Source organism: Danio aesculapii, chromosome 4, assembly GCF_903798145.1.
Source record: "Danio aesculapii chromosome 4, fDanAes4.1, whole genome shotgun sequence".
In the NCBI taxonomy this organism is placed as follows: Eukaryota; Metazoa; Chordata; class Actinopteri; order Cypriniformes; family Danionidae; genus Danio; species Danio aesculapii.
The window spans coordinates 42484381-42502550 of NC_079438.1; the positions used below are offsets into that span (position 1 = coordinate 42484381).

At 31.0% G+C, this 18170-nt stretch overlaps 3 protein-coding genes and 1 long non-coding RNA gene across 7 annotated transcripts; 1 reads left to right on the forward strand and 3 right to left on the reverse strand.

Moving 5' to 3' along the window:
• Positions 1-1865: 1865 nt before the first annotated feature.
• spx (spexin hormone) lies at positions 1866-6167 on the reverse strand. Of its 2 annotated transcripts, XM_056455070.1 has the most exons (5): positions 5508-6167; positions 4929-5009; positions 3749-3806; positions 3600-3662; positions 1866-2579 (listed from the first exon to the last, which is right to left on the reverse strand). In XM_056455070.1, exons 1-5 carry the CDS (start codon positions 5511-5513, stop codon positions 2479-2481), a joined length of 309 nt encoding a protein of 102 aa, XP_056311045.1. In that variant the 5' UTR covers positions 5514-6167; the 3' UTR covers positions 1866-2478. The 2 variants fall into 2 exon arrangements, with proteins under 2 accessions (XP_056311045.1, XP_056311044.1); XM_056455069.1 differs by lacking the exon at positions 5508-6167 and having other exon boundaries at positions 4929-5140.
• A 1148-nt stretch (positions 6168-7315) lies between these two features.
• golt1ba (golgi transport 1Ba) lies at positions 7316-12852 on the reverse strand. 2 transcript variants are annotated; one of them, XM_056455727.1, is made up of 6 exons: positions 12753-12852; positions 12272-12363; positions 11596-11774; positions 10682-10763; positions 8622-8656; positions 7316-7952 (listed from the first exon to the last, which is right to left on the reverse strand). In XM_056455727.1, exons 1-5 carry the CDS (start codon positions 12775-12777, stop codon positions 8648-8650), a joined length of 387 nt encoding a protein of 128 aa, XP_056311702.1. In that variant the 5' UTR covers positions 12778-12852; the 3' UTR covers positions 7316-7952; positions 8622-8647. The 2 variants fall into 2 exon arrangements, with proteins under 2 accessions (XP_056311702.1, XP_056311701.1); XM_056455726.1 differs by lacking the exon at positions 8622-8656.
• Positions 12698-17173, forward strand: LOC130223036 (uncharacterized). 2 transcript variants are annotated; one of them, XR_008836558.1, is made up of 3 exons: positions 12698-12886; positions 16291-16380; positions 17049-17173. It is a non-coding gene; the product is annotated as an uncharacterized LOC130223036 (long non-coding RNA). The 2 variants fall into 2 exon arrangements; XR_008836559.1 differs by lacking the exon at positions 12698-12886 and adding an exon at positions 15750-15923.
• On the reverse strand, positions 14380-15513 carry stmp1 (short transmembrane mitochondrial protein 1). Its single transcript, XM_056455728.1, has 3 exons — positions 15349-15513; positions 15102-15155; positions 14380-14937 (listed from the first exon to the last, which is right to left on the reverse strand). The coding sequence occupies exons 1-3, from the start codon at positions 15361-15363 to the stop codon at positions 14866-14868; spliced, it is 141 nt and encodes a 46-aa protein (XP_056311703.1). The 5' UTR covers positions 15364-15513; the 3' UTR covers positions 14380-14865.
• Positions 17174-18170: the final 997 nt, after the last annotated feature.

An 18170-nucleotide genomic window follows, 5' to 3' on the forward strand; every position in this document is an offset into this window, starting at 1 on the left:
ATGACATTAAAAGATATGAAAAATTTGTCAGCAATATATTCGTATTCTTTTAACTAGTTTTAAAGGATCACTTTTTAAAAATGTTTATTTAAATACAGTATATCCGTTACATTCAGCCAAAATAAACCTTTTTTACCCATATTTGAACATTTAAAAAAAAATTTTAAGTAGATTGAATGTGTTCTGTAAATATAACTCATAAATATAAATCAGATCATAGGTCTTAAACTCCTCGAGGGCCGCAGCTCTGCACAGTTTTGCTCAAACCCTAATCAAACACAGCTGATCCAAATAATAAAGGTGTTCAAGACTCTTTTAAACACTTTGATTAGTTGGATCAGCTGTGTTTGATTAGGCTTGGAGCAAAACTGTGCAGGAATTGAGTTTAAGACCGATGATCTAGAAACTTAATATGTGTAAAAAGTGATTTATTTATTTTGTTTAATTAGCATAAGTCATAAACATTACACATTAGTCAGTTTAACAATTATAATGGTAAATGCTTAAATTAAATTCTAAAAATGTTTTCAATTTGTTTTGCAAATTAATCTTATTAAAATACATATTTATTAACAATATTTGCAACATTTTAAGTACAGCATAATTTTAAATGTTTTAAAATATTTAATAATTGAATTTTAATAACAGTAATGGTTATACAGTTGAAGTCAGAGTTATTTTCCCCCCTTTAACATTTTTTTCTTTTTTAAATATTTCCCAAGTGATGTTTAACAGAGCAAGGACATTTTCACAGTATGTCTGATAATATTTTCTCTTCTGGAGAAAGTCTTTGTTTTATTTCGGCCAGAATAAAAGCAGTTTTAAATCTTTTATTAACTATTTTAAGGTCAATATTATTAGACCCTTTAAGCTATATATTTTTTCTATAGTCTACAGAACAAACCATCGTTATACAATAACTTGCCTAATTACCCTAACCTGCCTAATTAACCTATTTAAGCCTTTAAATGTCACTTTAAGCTGTATAGAAGTGTCTTGAAAAATATCTAGTCAAATATTATTTACTGTTATCATGGCAAAGATAAAATAAATCAGTTATTAGAAATGAGTTATTAAAACTATTATGTGCAGAAATGTGTTGAAAAATATATATTCTCTCCGTTAAACAGAATTTAGGGAAAAAATCAACAGGAGGACTAATAATTCTGACTTCAACTGTATGTCATAATTATTATATATTGTTGTAATAAATTACAGCATTTCATCAAATATTTGATAATATAGAATATGAAATTCTAGAAATGTTTTAAGTGTATTGCAACATTTAAAGCATGGTTTACATTTTTTTTTTCAAATATTTACTCATTTTTATTTGAATAATAATACTAGTTATAATATTTATTAGTTTGAATTGTTAGGATAGTAAATAATACATTACTGTAAAAAAACTATATCAATTTATGAAATATTTAATTAATATTGTAAAAGAGAATAATATAATATTTATTAAATATTTCATAAATATTATGCTTTTATATTTGTAAAATATTTTATAAATATTATAATATAGCATTATAATATAAAATATTTTTGAGTAAATTATGAACATTTTAAAATAGTAAATGTTTATTAATAGTAATAGATAGTTAGGTGTAAATTGTAAATATAAATATATCTGTTTCACTGAATTACAATAAATCTTTTTTACCCATATTTTTATTTTTTTGGATTCAGTAAATTTACCATATTCCACTAATATAAATTTATATTTGCACATTTAATTGGATGCTAATACCTTTCCTCTAAAGCTCACCACAATGCTAGGCATATGTGTGTGATATTAATTGCTAAAAGTGTAAAAAAAATAAAATAAAATCTTTATTTTTAATACAATTTCTCCCAAATGTATCAAAATAAATCCTATGCGTGTTTTACTGAATGGCCTCATTCACAATAGGTCAGTGCAAATTTGGTTTAATTAATAGAGAAAGTGTTCAGACATTCTCAAATATGTATTTTACAGAGCATTAAATTCACATGTCCATTTTTAACATGAGAAAATCAAAAGGAAGAAAAACTAAAACTGTACAGTTCATTTATATTACACAGAATTGCACTCGTCATAAATAATCTCTTTTCCAAGATGATACGTCTTGAAAAAACAACCCATTATTTCACCTGAAATGAATCCAAAGGAAACGAGAAATACCTCCCTATCAGTCTCTGCTGTATTCCTTAGATCAGGGGTGTCCAAACTCGGTTCTGGAGGGCCGGTGTTCCGCAGATTTTAGCTCTAACTTGCCTGAACACACCTGCAAGGATGTTAAAGTCTAGTAAGAGCTTGATTAGCTAGCCTAGATATGTCTGAATGGGGTTGGAACTAAACTTTGCAGCACACCAGCCCTCCAGGACTGAGTTTGGACACCCCTGCCTCAAATCAGTCCCGGTGGAATGAAACAAACACAAATAACGGCACATTAGAGAAGCTGAAAGCTGGGGGTGTTGAGCTGATGTTCTTCAGTACGCCTCGTCTTCATCTCTGGCCTGCTGGAGGATGTTCAGGAGAAACGCCGCCGCTTTAGAGATGCTCAGGTTCTCTGTGTTTTGGCTGCGGGACTCTGTGGATGAAGAGACGCTGTTTACTGCACTAGTATCGTTTCTGCTACTGTTTTATAATAGGCTCATTCTACAGCTCCCCAACCTTAAACGGTTAAGTTTTACCATAGTTTAAAATAAAATCAGCCGATATCTGGCTCTGGCGGAAGCACTGTTAGCTTAGCTTAGCATAGATCATTGAATCGGATTAGACCATTAGCGTTTTGCTCAAAATAAGTGTTTTGATCATTTTCCCACTTAAAGCTTGACATTTCTGTAACGACATCAAATATATTTGTCAAATTGTATATATTTTTGAACTATTTACTTATTATTTTTATTGAAATACTTTATTTTTGTCCTATTCCTGTCATTATGTTGCAGTGTGGAAACCTCAGTCACGAAAACAAATTTCTTGTATGTGTAAACATTTCTGATTTCCAATGTACTTAGATCAAAAAGTCGCCCTTTTCTGAGTCAAGATTTTTGAGGGAGATGCTAATGGTCTAATCTGATTCAATGATTTATGCTAAGCTAAGCTAAAAGTGCTCCCAACAGTGCCAGTGATTGGAAGAATGTATTAAAATTTGGTAAAACTCAACTGTTTAACTCTAGGGGACTCTAAAGTGGCACACTTAAAGGCACAGTTCAACCAAACATGAAAATTCTTGTAACAAACCTGTTTGAGTTTTTGTTTTTAAAGAATGTTAGAAAGCAGCAACCATGTTATTTTTACCCATAATATGGAAGTCAATAGCTTCCATTTTACAACATTCTTTAAAATATCTTCTTTTGTTTTCAACAGAAGTAAGAAACCTATAAAGGCTTGAAATCACTTGAGTAAATTAAAATTTTGGGGTGAACTGTCCCTTTAAGTTCTGATTAAAATTCATTAATGTGCAAAATTGATATATAAATAGGATTAGGAGTTGTTTTAGGGTTATTTACTAAAATTTTGACTTGCAGTATTAAAAAACACTAAAGATGTAACATATACGTTCTGAAAACAAAAAGAAACTTAAATGATATGTTGTTTTTCATACCCAAGCGTATTGTATCATACAGGTCCCCTTCATTTCTGTCTTCTGACACAAAGCGCCGTCCCTCTGTTATAGTATAAATATGTACATTTATAAAGTTAATCACAATATGCATTTTTAGACACAAATAGGATTAAGAATAAGTAACATACGTGTGCCTTTCAGATATAACATGGCTTGAGGTGTCCAGTTCCGACGCTGAAAACTGCCCTTTAAAAATAGTGCAAATGTATTGCTTCATGGACAACATAATTAAATAGTAAATATATCACATTTCTAAATTATTTATAGAATCAAAATGATTTTTATTTATCTTCAAACCTTCAAAAACCTATATAGTAAAATATAATCAAATTTCTACATTTATATAATCGAAATTATAGAAACTAAATTTCTAGATTATTTCTATAATCAAAATTCTGAAATTATTTACAAACTTTACAAATGATTTCTAAAAAATGTGATGATTTTTTAATATTACATAATAAAATTTGTTTAAACTACATATTAATGAAACATTTAAATAATATAAATAAATTATTAATTAAATTAAAATGGCAATCTAGAAAAATCGATATTTTCTATAAAATAATCTTTAAAAATAAATTAATAAAAATGAATAAAATGTATTTAAAATACTGAAAAACAATCAATTTTGCAACATTTCAAGTACTGTATAATCAATATTTTTCATTTTATTTTAATAATAGTAATAGCTATATTATTTATTTTAACAACTAAACATTAATAATAATAATAGTATTAATAATATTAATAATTCATTCATTTTCTTTTTGGCTTAGTCCTTTTATTAATCTGGGTCGCCACAGCGGAATGAACCACCAGCATATGTTTTACGCAGCAGATCCCCTTCAAGCTGCAACCCATCACTGGGAAACATCCATACACACTCATTCACACACATACACTACGGACAATTTAGCCTACCCAATTCACCTATACCACATGTCTGGTGGGGGAAACCGGAGCATGAACACGGGGAGAACATAATAATAATATTAATTATTATTACTACTACTACTATTATTATTATTATTATTACTATTATTATTATAGTAAACAATTATTGTAATAAGATGTAGCATTGCATCAAATATTTAATAATACAAATACGTAATATACATATATATAACATAACATATAACATAAATCATTAAAAAAATAAATACAAATGATGTTCATATTAAAATTAAAATAGTTAATGTTTATTAACAGTAACAATTAATAGCAAACTTAAACAATTTTTAAATTTCAATTTGTTAAATATAAATGAATCCATATTTAATAGTATAAAATCCTGCATGAAGTTACCTTAGGTGCGCTCCAGGAATGAGAGACAAACGTTGCAAGAAGTAACAGCGCAAGTGCGTATGCCGCAAGAGTCCTTAAATCCTGCAAAAATGAAACTGTATTTAAAATGACATAATTTTCCATCTGAAAAAGTCATTTAATCTTTTATAACACAATATTTTTTCTTTAATGTGAACTATATTGTGCACAGAAGTAGAAGTACAAAGACATAAAAAATCCTAATTTCACAAAAATAGTAATAATAATTCTAAATAATAATAATAATAAAGATAACATTAAAATGGGAGAAGTGTAAATAAAAGTTAAAATAATAAAAAAAAAACTTATAAAAATAGTTACAAATTAAAATAATAATAAAATTAATTGGCAATTTTTTTAAATACACAATAAAACAATAAAAAAATCATTTAAATTTAAATAAATCAAATGTAAATAATTTAAATCTAAAAATTGTTACAAAAATGTCAAATAAAAAATAACAAATTAAATAAAACCAAAGATCTAATCAGAATTCCTAATATTAAAAGTCTAAATTACTAAAGCAAAATGTTGTGAAAGGAATGAGAAGCGTGAACTCACTTTCATAGCGTCAGGCGTTCCTCTTCAGCGCTGGAGTCTCAGAGAAAAAAAGATGCGGAGTGAAGCCTGTGAAGTCTGCGCTTGATATTTATAATCATCGGGCATGAATTAGTCTTTAGCTATAGGTCACGTCTCATTGATTGAGAACGGGGCCGGACTGTGAACCTTTCAGAGCCATTTGTTAACCCTTCCTACATCAGATCAGCGGCTTGGTTACATTTCCATTCATCTGCACTTTTAATAGTAAGTGATGAAAAGAAGAGGGCGGAAAGTATCGATATGTTTACACCTTCAGCAGCCAAGCGTCTCTGATAATGGTTTTTTATGAATGAACGGCAAGCGGCTGATGGGGTTTCCCTGCTGACAACACAGATTTATAAAGAAATGCTGAGCTCTGCCTTCAGATCGCAAGCTATAGTAATAATAATGGATAAGAAATAACTTTTAAAGCTGTTCGGACTGTGAAATAGATTACAAACAAAGCAGGGCAGAGTAAAGACTAGGCTGAAGACTGAACAACAAAATGACTACTTAAAACTTTATGAATATTGACTTGATATTTATTTCTCCCCACAATGTAATATACTGATTAAATGTTTAGTCAAAGTCTGCATGAACTGGAAAAATCAACAACTTTAGAATATTTACTATAAGATATTTATTTTAATCACGTTACAGTAAATAAAATATATAATCGTAATATAAGAAATATTTTATTTTACATTTATTTCAAATTTTTTGTTAGAATAGAATAATTTTAATAGTAATTACAAATAATATTACTTTTTAGAAATAAAATAACGAATAAAAACAATCAAATTAAATGACAAGTTTTAACAAATGTTAAATATATATACAGTGGAGGTTAGAATTATTAGCTTTCCTGTGCAATATTTATTCTTTTAAGTGATGTTTAATGGAGATAAGAATTTCCTATAATATTTTTTCCTCTGGAGAAAGTCGTATTTGCTGCAGAGCCACTCGGGTGGAGCTCACCTCCAATGAGGGGGAGCTTGAGCTCCAGCTCCTCCTCCTATAAGCTGTTTTAATGCGTACACCTATACCCCGCCCCTAACCCCAACCCCCAGTGACATCACTTGTAGAATAAGAGCACGGAGGAGCTGGAGCTCAAGCTCTGCCCATAGATATTTACACTAGATATCGCATAGGGACCCTGAGCATGCGTCAATAGCGCCGCCACTTTTGTACAGTGCTCCCTGGACAAATGTCATCCAACCGCACTAGTCAAGACTAAAGTCATCTGAAGATGCTGGACTTTTAGTTCGGTGTACGGGTGTAATAACGAGCAAATATAGAAAACAAAGCACAAAGACAGAACATTTCATAGGTAAGAAAAGATTACATTTTTCTATGTTACGAACTTTTGTGCTCAACAAGTAACGTTACTGATGATAATACAGTCTCTTACTGCACTGACCATAAGTTAACACATTTCTAAACATGATAATTTTAATAACTCATTTCTAATAACTGATTTATTTTATATTTGCCATGATGACAGTAAATAATATTTGGCTAGATATTTTTCAAGACACTTCTATACAGCTTAAAGTGACATTTAAAGGCTTAACTAGGGTAATTAGGCAAGTTATTGTATAACGATGGTTTGTTTAGAAGTATAATATTTTCAAATATAATATTTTAAAATAAAATTAGTATTGTAAATGTTTTAATTAAAAAATATATTTTTAAAAAAGGTTTATAATTATTCATTTGTCTGTCTGTACATATAAAACAATTCTTATAGGATGACAATGTGTGTGCATATACATATAAACAAACATCAATAATGATGATAACAATATTTTTTTAAATATATATTTACAAAACTTTGTGGCAGCTCAATCAGTTTCAAATCCCAGCTGAGAGATTTTTACAGTGACAAAGGTTGGACATAAACATTTAACGACAGAGAAAGAATATATAATAATAACACTACCTTATTAATAAAATTAATAATAACAATAATAACATCTCTGTATGCCAGCCTGATAATTAGTCATGTTTAATCTTACAAAAGAAAGTGTAACTATCACCTTTGCAGTTTCAGCAAGTGTGGTGGGAAAAAAAAAGATGTAGTTGACCTCCAGCTTAAAACACAAGCCTGACGAGGCCAGTTCTGTAACAGAGAGCAGACTTCCAGAAGTCTCTTCCACGCATTCGACAGAGCGTTCCTCAAGAGCCAGCCGCAAACGTCTTCAGAAGGTGTGCGCTGGGAAAAACTCTTGAGGGACGCGGTTAGTTTTTGGCTTGTTTTCCTCGCTGACGTAAATATCAGTCAAGACATCCTCGTGACGGAGAAACGACCGAACAAAAGCTTCATATGGCTGATTTTAGTAAAGCTTTAGGAAATCCATCATAAATAAGCAGTAAGAAAAGAGTCTGTTAAACCATGTTGTTGCTTTCGCTCATTTTGTCCACGTACTGGAGAAAAAGAGAGAAGAGTTGAAGAGTTACAAGACTTTCCCGTAGAAAACGACAAAACTGTCTGATTTATGACACTTTAGGCAAGACACTGCAGCTGGATAGAGGACAAACATTGACTAATAGTTATATGAATGTTTCCTCAGTTGATTGACTTTTTTTGTGTGTTGCAAGCTCTTTAGATTGCTGTTAAAATATGCAAATGAGCTATTATTTAATACAAATATGCAGTAATTTGCATACATTTTGTAGCACACAAATAAAATTGGATTTTGGGACTCTTTTCATCACTTCATTATTCAGAAAATACTCGAAAGCTGTCAGGAAAAACATTGTTATTGTTTTGTAACAAAGAAATACTGTATGTAATCAAGCATGTATGAGCAAATGTCTATAGAATATAGATATGAATCTGCCGCTGACGTGAATTTGAGAAAAGTGTCTTTAAAGCAATCTTGTAATTCAAATCTGCAGATACAAATAGTTGATTTCAAAACAAATAAACAATTAAAGGTTATTTTCTTTGCATTAGACTTAAAAAAACAAACATCAAACATTATCAAATGATCAAACTAAGCAGTCTTAAAGCTGCAGTGTCTGGCGTTTTGGTGTTATTGGGTGAACAGAAGACGGCGTGATTCATGCAAGACAGAATTAGCAGAGACTGACCAAAATGACCAGCTTTCCGCTCAGCCTTAGGACAGCTTTAAAAGAACAACAAACACATGTTGAAAGACTCACAAAAGCCTGTTTTCTGGCATGAAGGTGAAAACAGACACAAATCCTGCCCCAACTGTGTATTTTAATACTCGTGTTAAAAATATAAACTTTATCCAGCTTATATCCAGTCCATACAGAGGTAACGCTTTATTTTGATGGTCCATCTGAGTATTAGTAGACTGTCTGCTTAATATCTGTTGATACTGCTCCTTCAACAGACATTTAAATGACAGTCCACTTATAATCTAATGAGAGTTAGTTGGCATGTAGCGGCAATGTAACTTAAATTCAACAAACGGCCCATCACAATAAAGCGTGACCCAAACAGAGCCATTTAAACTCTTGGTTAAGTTTGGTATTTTATATTTTAAAATTCAATCTATTTCTAATTTGTCACATGATCGTGTAGAAATCATTGTGGAATGTTTATTTGGGGCTCAGTGAATGTTTTGTATTTATCTCTGCAGTAAATGAAGAGTGATTTCAAAAGAATGGAATTTTGATCATTTATTTAAATAAAAAACTCTATGAATGTGATCACTGTGAGGATTTGAGCAATTGAATAGACCCTTGCTGAGTAAAAGTCTAATAAAAAACTAACAAAATGCTAACTTTTAAACAGTAGTGCATGTTTTTCCTATTAATATTGAATAGGAATCAAATCTTTCCTCTGTTTTTCCACCAAATAATAACAAAATAAGATCTTGTATCATTTCTTTAAAGATATTCTCTGTGGTTTGTATTACATTTCGTGTGAAAGCCTAGTGTTGGTTTTAGAGCTGCTCAAGCAAGCAAAAGCGAATTTACATTCAGACACTGTCCTAACCAGACATGACTTCATATGTTTATTTGAGATATTTCAGTAACATGTCATGATTCAATATAATAATTGATTTCTATAATCAAATGAAACCCAGGTCACTAATGATCAGTGTTGGGGAAAGTTACTTTTGAAAGTAACGCATTACAATATTGAGTTACTCTCCTAAAAAGTAACTAGTTGCGTTCTGTTACTTTTGAGTTGCTTTTTCTGACCTGGCTAAGACTTGATCTCTTTCAGAATTTGCAGGGGGTTTTTTTCTCTCTTTTTTTTTTTTTGTGGAGGAGCTCTGCAATGAACAACACACTGTATAACCTACACCCTTATTTACCTTAAAGCACATTGAAAACTAGTAATGTAGGATAACGAGAATGATCTTCTGAGAACTTCCTGAGCCCAGATCTCTACATGCCGCATATACAGATTAATGAAAGTTTAAAGCCATGTGTTTAAAGCCACTGTGAAGTACAAACCATATTCAAGTACAATTCCTTTTTGTCATGTGTTCAAAATAACGAACACATTCTCTCATCTCAATTTTATTTCAGGAGTTCACTTTTAAAAGCTAATTAATTAAACAAAACAGTAACTCAAATTTTATTACTTCATTTTTTAAAATGCGTTACTTTACTCGTTACTTACGTTATTTGTAATGCATTACCCCCAACACTGCTAATAATGATGAAAATATCCAATAAAACGAGACGAGGAAAAAACTAAACATACTAGCTAGCTGCAGAGGAAATATTTAATAAAATAAAAAATTTAACCTGGAACTAAAATTAATGAATTAAAATCTACTCAAACATTTATATTTTGTTTAAAAACTGAAAAAAAAACCCAGAACAAATAATAAATAAAAAAAGGATGATCAACTATTAAAATAAATACTAATTTAACTTATTAATAAAAACTGCAATAGTATCTTGATAATATAAAAAAACACTTAAACAAACACCCATATCCTGCAACAATATTTTATTCTTGTGGTCTGGCTGCTCATGTTTGTGATATATATATGTTGTGTATCTTGTGGTTTATACCTCAGCCATGCCTGATTAGGACACAAGTTAAATTCACTGCAATCTCAGAGGATCCTTATTGAGAGAAAACCCAAAAGACCAGCATGCGCTCTCTCTCTCTCTCTCTCTCCTTTCTTCATCACTCTGTTGAATTACTGTAAACTTACCCCGCTAATGAAGGGAAGATTGAGCAAATAGCCCAACACAGGAATCCTCCTGATGAAGCCCACCACCACTGGGAAAAAACCCCTACATGTGAAGAGAGGGACGATTACTTTAGCATAGATTTCAATATCATGAGAAATTATGCAGGGTTTTATTATTGCATAGTATTTGGGGATGTCAGCTCCAAAAACTACAGACAAAGCTTAAGAATAATGTTCAGTTAATTCAATTAAGTTCATTTTTGTAATTAAAAATAATCTAATATTTCATAACATAATAACAAATTAATATAACATTAATATTAAAAAAAGAAACAATTCTATTTATTATATTACGATAAATCTATTACTTATACTTCAGCTGTGGTTTATATGTGTATGTGTGAACATATTATTTTATATATTTAGTGCATTATTATATTGTAATTAGTAGGATATTATATAATTAGTTATTATATTGTAGTTAGTTATAATTAGGCTATTATAGCATTAGTTTTTCTTATAAATATATATATATTAGTGGTTTACCTTTCTATATTTATGTTCAGGCAATCAGTATTGGCATATTATATATTGTAGCTATGGATTATATTTGTAATACATTATTAGAAAAAATGTATGAGTTTAATACTATATATTGTGTATGTGAACATCATTATTCTAAATATTATAATAATATCATTATTATTAATTTTACTGTTATAGGTAGTATATTATTAGAAGTAGTATATTATATATTTTATTAGTATTGGTTTTTCCTCATATATTATTATTGGATTATTTTTCTATATTCATTTACAGTCTGTCAGTAGAAGCATTGGCCAATTAAAGAGACAGTCCACCTCTAACATCTCTATTGGGAGTTTGTATGGTTGCACAATTTGTCTAGAAACAGTTTTTCAATCCTCTGCAAATACCTAAATAAAAGAAAAAAGCCATAAAACTCTAGGACGACTCCGACGATGGGCCATCCGATCAGCACCACGAAAACGCCTCCTAGGAAGAAGCTGGTGGCTTTCATTTTGTGCTTCTGAAAGAAGAACCTGAAGGTCCTTTCCAGCCCGATGACGAACGCCAGACCCACAACGAACAAGATCTGACACACAAGAAGAGCGAAACACAGGTCAGACACAGACAAACTCACTCTGGGTTATGAGGGTTAAGATGAGAGCGAGCCACAATAAAGCGTCTGATGAAAATATCAGTAAAAATGTGTAATGAAACATTCTGTAGAACAGATGATCCAATTCACAAACTGATAAATACAATTCAAACCTAGAAGTGAATGTAAATGTTTATTACATTTATAAATGCAGAATAATATTTTTATTTATTGTTCATTATTATTATTATACAATATAATTCATTTTTTTGCAATCAAAATGAGATTTTTTTACCAATATTTTACATTATACAGAAATTACAGCATATTTAAATGTAAAACAATGCATGAAAAATTGATTTATTAAATATAAACATTATGCAAATTACTAATTATATTAATTTTGAATGATGTATTCTGAAAAACACAGCATTTCACATGTAATTAAAATAATACAACTAAAATATTAATAATAATATTTGACCACTCACATTTCCTATGGCAAGTAGAGCTTTATCAAAAAACAGGATCATCCCAAAGAACAGGAAAAATACCCCAAATCCTGTCAGCCCCATTCCAATTTCTGTAAACAGGAAGAACACCATCGATAATAACTTTAATAGCACACGGATATTAGGCAATGTTGTCAATTATAAATATTGTAATTTCTTTAAAATGACCAATATCACATTTCTGAAAGTGTATTGACAGCAGTTCTGTCTTCATGCAGTCAACATTTAACCCTGAACAGTTATTATATCCGTTTTCTGACATGTTTTTTAACGCAAATGACTTGAGCGTGAGACTCTTTACTGTCGCTGACATCTGTACACAGCTGCATCATTATAAACACACACAGACTTATCCGAACAGGAGGAATAATAAGCACGACAGCCTTCAGACATGAAGATAGAGTCTGTAGATGAGCTGTCAAAGAAACAGGACGAGTTTTCCGGGTTTTTTTTCTCTTACTCTGCGAGTCGCTGAGGGAAATCATCTTCTCTGTCTCGAGCAGCAGCAGCTGTCACAGAAGCGGCCACGCGTACCGGAAACACTCACTTTCAGCTTCCGGAGAAACTTTACGAGGAAAAACTTTACTACTGAAGGTATTACTTTTTGATATGATAATTTATAAATCTGCGACGCATTCAAATCCTTTAATAAAAAAACTAAAGCGTGTTTAAGGAAATTTAATTAGTGTATGCGTCCCCGGTCATGACGTGTTAAAATTACGTTACGTTAATTTTAATAAACATTACATAAATACTTTAATTATTGTGATTTTAAAGTGTATTGTATGTTACATAATTTTAACCAAATAAAAAATATATGTTCGATATTATGCATAGATATATACATGGCCATTATGTACACAAAAAACGTTGTTTACTTCCGTGTGCACTGCGTCATCTGCTGGTCATATTTATAATAACACGTATTTAAGAATATGACGCGTTCTGCTTGTGGAACTTTCGACGTTGTTTAAAACAGTTGACAGTTCTTTGTGTTATTATTGACAGTTAATATCAATAAATATTCACATTCTCCTAAATATTTTGCATGAAAAGTGGTGAGGAAAACGGTTGTTGCTAGATCAGATTTGGTTCCGGTCGGAAGTTAACGAAAGTTATTTATATTATTCAATAACATTTCTCATTGTGTTTTATTAACGTCTGCCCCCCAGCCCAACCGTCACAGCACTGTAAAAACACCGAGTATTATTTCTGTTATCTATTAAATTACCCAAAAAATTGTATTTAACGCCTACCCACACCCCAACCGTCACAGTACTATAAAACTATTAATTATTGTTATATAATGTTACAAAAATGCTGCTATATTGACGTGCGTATCCACAGCTGTATCCTATCTAGACTTTTTATGCTTTAAACAACACATACATGACAATATAGAAAACAAAATAATGCCAGGGTGATAAAAGGTAAATTAATAAATACTATAATTACAATTACAAACAAGCAGGACCTTTACATTAATCACATTTTTTTTTTAAACCAGAGCACAAATGGACAGTCTTAATGACCTTTCTATTAGCACTATGCTGAATAGAAAAAAAGTTTTTTTTTTGTTGAAAAATTTACACACATGAAAACGAAACTTAATCAACAAAATAAATAGAATAATAACAAAAACTGCGTTATTCAGATTATCATAATTAAAATATCCAAAAATTAAGTTTTTAAAACGCAAATTAAAGTTTCTTTTTTTTTATTATTTAAATAAAAACACAAGCACCATACCAAAGCTTTTTAATATAACTAGTGCCAAAAGATGTAGAGTCCCATTTAGACTATACCGATTGGATGTAGGCGAAGACGACGTTGTTTACTTTCGTGTGCACTACGTCATCTGCTGGTCATATTTATAACAACACACAAACAAGTCGTTTAGCTTGTGGAACTTTTCGAAGTTTAAAAATTTAACGGTTCTTTGTTATATTATTGACAGTTCATATCAATATTCACATTTTACAATATATTTAGCATGAAATATGGTGAAAACGTAATTTCACTTCATAGTTATACGACTACATAAGCACACAGAAATGGGTGAATGTTACAATAAGTAAGTTGACAACTGAAAGCTTAAAATCTTTATTTATATATACTCACGTTAATACACGCTAGCATTAAGAAGCGTTTAATTGAATTCTTTAATATTTGGTCTTGAAAAACAATGCAATACTAGCAGTTTCTAATGTTCTTCAACAATTTGCACTGCAAACACGTTGCTCCTCAATAAATACAGAGAAACCGCATTGAAAGCTAGTTTCACTTTGACTGACCGCTGCTTTAAATTTTCATTGGGTTTCAATATATTAAAGAATAATATTCCAACAGCAAATAAATCAGGTTTAAACAAACCCAATTAAGTAGAGAATACACTGTCATAAAAATGAAAAACATCAATTTTCAAAACGATTTGAGGCACTATTTGACACTAAGAATATACTGTTAATTTCTTCTTCGAACTTCAATAATATGTAGGCCTACTATATATTATCCACTTGCTCTTAAACATTGGCGATATTATGATTAGCTATGTTTTCATCATGATGTGTCCGTCATTCTGGAGGTTTCTTCTTGGCTTCCACGTCCTTCTTAAAGGCCTCGATTTTCTTTGAAATGTTTGGTACCTGAAAATAAGGCATTGACACACAATTTTAACCATTTATTTACTGATACACAATGGAATTTATATATACGGATTAACTGGTTTGTAACCCAATAATTTAGACACGCATATACGTTACAATCAAACAGTTATTAACTTAATATGAACAAATATGATGTTTATAACCTCGTAGTTTTGTGCTAAATACATGCCAACCACGTTCCCCAGAGTGAAACCAAGCTGGAAAAACAAAGATGAGGCACGGTTAGTCAAATATATTATGAATAATACAACTGCTTAGTTAAAAATCCACATTTATCTAAGAGTTTAAACACTTTTATTAACTAGTTACTTGATTGTTCGCCAAGTTAGTGTGAATTAGCAAGTGTCTGGACACATGACTATAAACACACGAACATATGTCAATACTTACTATGAATTGCATCATGGTTAAAGTTTAAAATGACGACAACAAACTGAATAAATAAGAGACAATGGTCCCGAAAGCTCGAATGTTCCCGAGTTTGACAAGGTTAGCCGTCAACTAGCTTAGCTTCAGCATGACAACATCAACACAGCGGAAGTAGTCTTGTTACAAAATAAAGGTCGTAGTACGAGGGTCTGCAGCTGGACATTATTGGGGTTGATGTTAGAGACATAAATTGAAGTATCAAAACCTTTGAAAAAAACTATTTCAGCATTAATAAAATAAGCTGACTTCCTGACTTGTCTGAAAAAGAATGTTCAGCTTAACGGCTAAAACGATATGGTTAACTAAAATTAAACGGTTAACGCATATTTCAAGATGTCCCTGATATTTTTACATTTTAATTCATAAAACAAGTCAATTTAATTTGAGAAATGTGACAAACAGCTGATTATGAGCTCCCTCTTGTGGCCAATATGTGTACAAGCATTAATAATGATATAATAGAAAAGGTGAGGTGGCCGCCCGGTTGCAGCAGATAAGATGGCGATTGGTGGTTTTCAGTTGGAGAAATATAACTAGTAAGTTCATTAAAGGATCCGTATCGGCCCACAACATAACTATTGTTGTAAAAACTGATCAGAAGTGGTAATGAACTCAATAGCAAACTAAAATGACATCAGTCTATATGTGAAGTATATGTTGTGTTTGTGTTTTACCTCTCTCTGCTCATTTAAACTGTGAGTTCAGCAATAAAAGCAGCATGTAAACACTTCCAGACCTTCAGAAGAACACATGGATCATGTTGTGACTAGTCTGTTGCTAATAATCTGGCCTGATGTTTGTTAATAGAGTTAGTTTTATGTGTGAATATGCAGTGTTTCGCCTCTCATGAAAACATTGTAAACCATTAAAGATGGTTTATTTATGTCTGTCTTTGCTCTGCAGAATAAGGGATGTGTTTGGAGCATCACACTCATCCAGCAGAAGCATGTGGACAGACATTGACAGTAATGATGGTCATCTGCTGATGGACAGGTGAGGGAAGACCTACTTGTGTTTGTGTTGTTCATGTCTTTTACCATTTTCAAGGATCACTCTGCTAGAATGCAAATGATTTCTAAGTATTTTTATGCTAAAATTATCTTTATTTTAGCATTAAAAAAACCTTTAGAGTTCAAAAATGGCTTTCAATGTATAACCTTATATACATTTCCTTCTGGCTTATGTTATTTTTATCTATAATTTCATTTTTTTTCTTGTTTTCTTTCTTTTAAACTGTACTTTATTTGTAACCTGCATATTGTCATTTTTTTTCTGTACTTCATCTAAAGTTTCAAAGTTTGCACAACCTTATATTGTTAATTGTGTTAACAATATAGTTTAATATGGTACAATTTATGTACAATTTTAAATAGATTTTTTTACACATGAAACAATATGTAACATTTTTCTTAAAATTTATCTTAAAACAACTGTTAGGCAATGACCAAACCTTGTTCTAATTTACATCTCTAACAGATTCACTATGAAAAAAAATTAGACATGTGGTGGTTGGACATGTGAATACACACTCTTAACCTAGAGGGGGGTCAACAAGTATGGTTAATATAATATATTGTCCCTATATTATATTAATCCTACTTGTTGATCTTTTTTTTTTTAAATACATCATAGTTTGACTTATTTTTCTCTTCCTGTAACAGATATGACTGAATCTTTCTCTGTGTCTCAGATGAGGAGGATGTGAAGCTCAGGACGGGTCATCATATCAACACATCAATCTACAGACAAACATCACATTTGAATAAAGATTTAATGATGAAAGCCTGATCAATGTGTCAATGTTGTGCCCACTGGTGGATGATTTGTGTATCTGCATGAAAACAGCAAGAGGACAGAAAGTGAAGAGTGTGTAATCCTGCAGCTGTAGAGCAGTTTAAGATCAAGCCTCATTAAAAACACCTGAAGCTGCTAATCAATCAAGCTCATCAGCACTGATAGAAATCTCCTGACTCAAATAGTTTTTACTTGACTAAAACAAAAGAGTTAAGTAAAACATGTATAAAGTATGTATTTTCAATCAATTACAGTCTGAAATGAATACATTTTTGTGATTGCACATTTCAAACATATAAGTTTCATGAATGCTGACATTTTTAATTAAAAAGTTTAAGGAAATGTCAGCAAGAGTGGGATATGTACTATCAAATAAACAAAACCTGGCAACACAACTGTCCAAAGCACATGTTCACAGCACAAGCTCAGGTGATAAAGTGTTGTGAGCTCATATTTCACTACTGTTTACTTTAAAATAATCAAATGATGATTTACCCGAGATAAATTCATAAAGACACTTGAAGCATTAAACAGTTTCTCAGGAGGAAAGTCGTGGATACAAATCCTTTAAGTGCAAAAGTTGTTTGATCAAATACATATCTCTCAGTATTTGCTTCATTAATTAATTTAGGAACCACAGAAAGCTTGTTAGCTCTAGTGCATTTAAAAAAATAAAAATAAATAAAATGATACTAAATATTCAATGAACTAAATCCCGTCCAAACACAAATAATGTTTCTCAGACTCAGTGGTTTGGCTGATTTAAGAGAGTTCTGAGGTGATATCCAATGATTACTGATTCCAATTCGAGAATCCTTTTGATTTAATTGAGAACACACTATTACAAATGAAGGTCATCAAGAGTGAGGTTTGAACCCGGGTCTCCCAGATTAAATCAAGACATTTTAATAAGCTGAGCTACAGAGTCTAAGGAGAACATGTGTTTTGTAGATTGGCTTTTATTGAGCCTTTTGTAACATTTTTTGCAC

What these genes read in the sequence shown, in the direction of transcription:
- golt1ba (XM_056455726.1), bottom strand. Translation starts at nt 12,777, where the DNA reads ATGATTTCCCTCAGCGACTCGCAGA. An exon ending in TTCCCTCAGCGACTCGCAGA is followed by an intron (nt 12,364 to 12,752) that starts GTAAGAGAAAAA and finishes TCCTGTTTACAG; the next exon opens with AAATTGGAATGGGGCTGACA. An exon ending in GGCTTTTTTCTTTTATTTAG is followed by an intron (nt 10,764 to 11,595) that starts GTATTTGCAGAG and finishes CTTCACATGTAG; the next exon opens with GGGTTTTTTCCCAGTGGTGG.
- stmp1 (XM_056455728.1), bottom strand. An exon ending in ATTTAGCACAAAACTACGAG is followed by an intron (nt 14,938 to 15,101) that starts GTTATAAACATC and finishes CCTTATTTTCAG; the next exon opens with GTACCAAACATTTCAAAGAA.
- spx (XM_056455069.1), bottom strand. Translation starts at nt 5,051, where the DNA reads ATGGAAAATTATGTCATTTTAAATACAGTTTCATTTTTGCAGGATTTA. An exon ending in ATTCCTGGAGCGCACCTAAG is followed by an intron (nt 3,807 to 4,928) that starts GTAACTTCATGC and finishes CTATTTTTAAAG; the next exon opens with GGCAGTTTTCAGCGTCGGAA. An exon ending in GTATGATACAATACGCTTGG is followed by an intron (nt 2,580 to 3,599) that starts GTATGAAAAACA and finishes CTTCATCCACAG; the next exon opens with AGTCCCGCAGCCAAAACACA.